The sequence below is a fragment of the Scomber japonicus genome, chromosome 13, assembly GCF_027409825.1.
Source record: "Scomber japonicus isolate fScoJap1 chromosome 13, fScoJap1.pri, whole genome shotgun sequence".
Classification (NCBI taxonomy): domain Eukaryota; kingdom Metazoa; phylum Chordata; class Actinopteri; order Scombriformes; family Scombridae; genus Scomber; species Scomber japonicus.
Window position 1 is genome coordinate 4,622,635 of NC_070590.1, and position 5,000 is coordinate 4,627,634.

At 41.1% G+C, this 5,000-nt stretch overlaps 1 protein-coding gene across 1 annotated transcript in view; it reads right to left on the reverse strand.

The window, feature by feature from the left end:
• bckdk (branched chain ketoacid dehydrogenase kinase) overlaps positions 1-5,000 on the reverse strand; it is a 20,319-nt gene that overhangs the window by 3,895 nt on the left and 11,424 nt on the right. Inside the window, 4 exon segments of the mRNA XM_053331206.1 lie at positions 617-675; positions 678-747; positions 2,895-2,968; positions 4,667-4,765. Coding sequence (XP_053187181.1) covers positions 617-675; positions 678-747; positions 2,895-2,968; positions 4,667-4,765 — 302 coding nt within the window.

The window sequence follows — 5,000 nt, forward strand, 5'->3', positions numbered from 1 at the left end:
CCCCTGCTTTTAAAAGGCTGCATTACAGTATAATTAAGTATATTTCTAAACTTAGCAGACTGTTTTAGTGGTTTGCTTTTACCCAGTTTGTCATTATATCCACATTACTGATGTAAATATTTAGTGAAAGCACTGATATTGTGTTGTGATATCGAAAATATTGTGAGATTTGATTTTATCCATATGGCCCAGCTCTATTATAGTATTATATTAAAATATTTTGCAAGTTTCATGCCCACAACAGCTAACAAGCTTTTTCCATTCCAGCTTTGTTAAAACATTGCTGGTCTAACAATCATGAGTCCTGTTTTATGGATCAGCTGATTGTATCGTCACGTCCCAGCTTATGAAAAAAGGGTTAAAGGTTAAGGCTAAGGCTAAGGCTAAGGCTAAGGTTAAGGGCTAAGGCTAAGGTTAAGGGCTAAGGCTAAGGCTAAGGGTTAATGTTAAGGGTTAAGGCTAAGGCTAAGGGTTAATGTTAAGGGTTAAGGCTAAGGCTAAGGCTAAGGGTTAATGTTAAGGGTTAAGGCTAAGGCTAAGGTTAAGGGCTAAGGTTAAGGCTAAGGGTTAAGGTTTTGGGTTAAGGTTTAGGGTTAGAAACATGTTGTAAGTTCACCTCATGGCGTTCTTGAGGAGCTCAGGCAGAATGTAATCCAGAGGCAGAGGGATGAAGGGGGGAAGCGAGCGGCTACGTGACCGTTGATCCTCACTCTGGGAGAGTTTCCGTACTGGTGTTCACACAGACGCCTGGCGGACAAGACAGAGGAAGAACACATGAGGGCAAAGCAGCACACAGGAAATGATCCAAAACATCACACCAAACTCATACAGCTCAATCTCATAGGTTTCATTGTTAACCCTCCTGTTGTTCTTGATTTAAGGAAGGGAGGGAGGAAAGAAGGAAGGAAGCAGGGAGGGAGGAAGGAAAAGAGGAAGGGAGAGAGTGAGACGGGAGGAAGGAGGGAAGGAAGGAGGGAAGGAAGGGAGGGAGGAAGAAAGGAAAGGAGGGAGGGAGGAAGGAAGGAAGGAAGGGAGGAAGGAAGGGAGGAAGGAAGAGAGGAGGGAAGGAAAGAAGGGAGGAAGAAGGAAGGAAAGGAGGGAGGAAGGTAGAAGGGAGGAAGGACGGAAAGGAGGAAGGAAGGAACCTAAGAAGCTGTTCTTAATTGATTTGGCTGGTTAAATAAAGGTTTAATAATGAAAAAAAGGAAGGGAGGAAGAAGGAAGGAAAGGAGGGAGAGAGAAAGGAAGGAAGGGAGGGAGAGAGGAAGGAAGGGAGGGAGGAAGGAAAGAAGGAGAAAGGGAGGGAGGGAGAAAAGAAAGAAAGAAAGAAGGAAGGAAGGAAGGAAGGATGGAAGGAAGGATGGAAGAAGGAAGGAAAGGAGGGAGAGAGGAAGGAAGGAAGGGAGGAAGGAGGAAAGAAGGAAGGAAGGAGGGAGGGAGGAAAAAGGAAGGAAGGAAGGAAAAAGGAAGGAAGGAAGGAAGGACAGAGGGGAGGAAAGGAGGGAGAGAGGAAGGAAGGAAATGAGGGAGGACGGAAGGAGAAAGGAAAAGAGGAAGGGAGGAAGGAACGACAGAGGAAAGAAGGAAGGAAGGAAGGAAGGACAGAGGAAAGAAGGAACAATCAAACCAGACGGGGTCATGTTGAATTATCATATTCTATAAAATATTAAATAAAATAATTACACATTTATTAACGACTGATGGAGGAATGAATGAATGTGAATGAGTATAGAGTCTAATTATGAGTCAGTATATGAGCAGTATGTAAAGGGTTAATAACTTTAACTTTAACTATGAACAGCTGGATGTTCTTTAGTAGACGTTGAGATGCTGGACCACAGCGGAGGACATTGCGATCCCTCCGAAGCCGAAGTGTGTATTTATATTTTTAGCGTGGCTGAAAGTGCATTAACCTTCCTGTCCTCCTCCCGGGTCAAACTGACCCTGTCTATTCTGACTGTTCCTTCCTTCCTGCCTCCCTTCCTTCTTTCCTTTCTCCCTCCCTCCGTCCTTCCTTCTTACCTCTGTCCTTTCCTTCCTTTCTCCCTCCTTTCCTCCCTCCCTCCTTATTTCTTTCCCTCTCTCCCTCCTTCCTTCCTTTCTTCTTTCCTCTGTCCTTCCTCCCTCCCTCCTTCCTTCCTTCCTTTCTTCTTTCCTCTGTCCTTCCTCCCTCCCTCCCTCCTTATCTTCCTCCCTCTTTCCTTCCTTCCTGTCCTTCCTCCCTTCCCTACTTTTCTTCCTTCCTCTCTCCCTCCCTCTCTCCTTCCTTCCTCCTTTCCTTCCTTCCTTCCCTACTTTTCTTCCTTCCTTCCTTCCTTCCTTCTTTCCTCCCTCCCTCCTTCCTTTTCTTCCTTCTTCCTCCCTCCTTCCATATTTCCTTCCCTCCCTCCCTTCCTCCTTCCCTTCCTTCCTTCCTCCCCTCCTTTTCTCCCTCCCTCCTTCCTCCTTCCCTCCATCCCTCCCTTCTTTCTTTCCTTCCTTCCTTGACTCGAGGACAACAGGAGGGTTAATATAACCTTTGTTTTATAACTGCTTCTCATTATATTGAATTAAACTCCACACAGCTATAAATCTACACCCCTCCCTCCTTAAATTAATTATTTCCAAGCTCCTTCATGAATTACTCGTCTAGACACAGAATAAACTCTAAAAAAAAAGAAAGAAAAAAAAAAAAGAAAGGTCATTTGATAAGATTACAGAAAGCAAACACTGCTCATATCTGCTTTTAACAGCACGGAGCAGCGAAGCACATCAGCTACTGAGAGTTTATCAGCTGACCTTTGACCTCTCTCTGTCAACATGAGAGCTCGTACTGAAGCAGAAAAGTCACTTAAAGGTGATAAACAAACAAATCCAGGTGATTTAAAACAAAAAAAAAGAAGAAAAAAACTCACCTGGCGAAGTCCACCCACTTCTCGATGATCTTTTTAGGAGACAGACGTCTGCAGATGATCCCGACAAAATCAGGCTGAAATGAGAACGACGAGAAAATAATGAACGTTTTCACTCAAATCAAAGAAAAGAAACTAGAAGTGTAATTTATTAATATATTCAGTTATAGTCTGGTTCCTCATAGTTGTTGTTTAATTAATTTATTATATTTATTTTATTGTTTTCTTTTAAATATCCAACCTCACATTTCTGGTTTTACCCGCTTTATCTTATAGATACTTTATTTTATTATTATTTTATTAATCTTATATTAACGTTTATTTTATAGAGACTTAATTTTAATATTATTTTATTATATTTTATTAATCTTATATTAACGTTTATTTTATAGAGACTTTATTTTATAGAGACTTTATTTTATTAATTTTATATTGCCTTTTATTTTATAGACTTTATTTTATTATATATTATTAATCTTTTATTACCTTTTATTTTATTTTGGTATTCTGAATTTATACATTTTCTATTGTTTCCTCACTTCCTGTTTTTATTGAATCATTATTTCTTCTTTTTTTTTTACTATTTAAAGCACTTTGTGTGACATTACTATGTATGAAAAGTGCTCTAAAAATAAAGTCTGATTGATAATTGATTAAAATACCTCTTGAACTGTCTGAACAATGACGGCATTTATCAGATTTATTGGAATTACCTTTTTCTCTTTACTTCTTAAATACTGCTGGATTAATATCGGTCTTATTTTGTTAATATAAATGATCAGAAATCCATTTATATAGTCTCGCTTGAGCATCAAACTTTACTGAATCAACAGCTGAAAACAGTCTCCAACAAATGTATCAGTCACTCTTATTATTCAGCCTTTAAAGGAAAATTAAAACATATATTTTGTGAGAGGAATTCCTTCTTTAATTGAGGGGATATGTTGTAAATGAGGAAAATGTAAAATGCCTCAGCCTTAACCTCTAACCCTCGTGTTGTCCTCAAGCCAAGGAAGGAAGGGAGGAAGTAGTAAGGAAAGGAGGGAGGAAAGAAGGAAGGATGGAATGGAAGAAGGAAGAAGGAAGGAAAGGAGGGAGGAAGGAAGGAAGAAGGAAGAAGGAAGGAAAGGAGGGAGGGAGGAAGGAAGGAAGGATGGAGGAAGGAAAGGAGGGAGGGAGGAAGGAAGGAAGGAATGAGGAAGGAAGAAGGAAAGGAGGGAGGAAGGAAGGAAGGAAGGATGGATGGAGGAAGGAAAGGAGGAAGGGAGGAAGGAAGGAAGGATGGAGGAAGGAAAGGAGGAAGGGAGGAAGGGAGGAAGGAATGAGGAAGGAAGAAGGAAGGAATGAGGAAGGAAGAAGGAAGGAAAGGAGGAAGGAAGGAAGGAAGAAGGAAGGATGGAAGGAAGGAAGGATGGAGGAAGGAAGTAGGGAGGGAGGAAAGAAGCAAGGAGGGAAGGAGAAAGGAAAAGAGGAAGGGAGGAAGGACTGAAGGAAGGAAGAAAGGGAGATGGAGAAAGGAAAGAAGGAAGGGAGGAAAGAGAGAGGAAGGAAAGAAAGAGAGAAGGAGGGAGGGAGGAAGGACAGACCGAAGGAAGGGAAGAAGGGAGGAAAGAAGGAACAGTCAAAACAGACGGGGTCAATTTGACCCGGGAGGACGACAGGAAGACGTTTGAATGCATGCAAAACATCCTGCAGGCAAACAGCAACACAGGAAGAAGGGTTGTTTTTTTTAAAATAAGGTCATGTGACTTATAGGAAGAGTGAGTGAGACGTACATTGTCTTCGTGGAGAGCGAGGTGGTGCGTCGCCAGCATTCGGATCCCCAGACGAGAGCACAGTGTCGTATCCAGGAAGTTACGGAGGATCACTTCATCCTGTAACAAGAAGAGAGGGAAAAAAAAACAGCTGATGATGAAAACAATTAAACTATAAAACTAAAAGCAGGAACATTCACTGATTATAAGATCATGTAAGCAGAAACATTATTTGTCATTATATGCAGAGAATGAGACTAATTAACCAGATAAGACCTTTAATTTAGACTCTTTGTACTTTGATTTAGACGCTTTATAATAAAGTCATTACATCATCACAGGAGAGCGGTTTAAC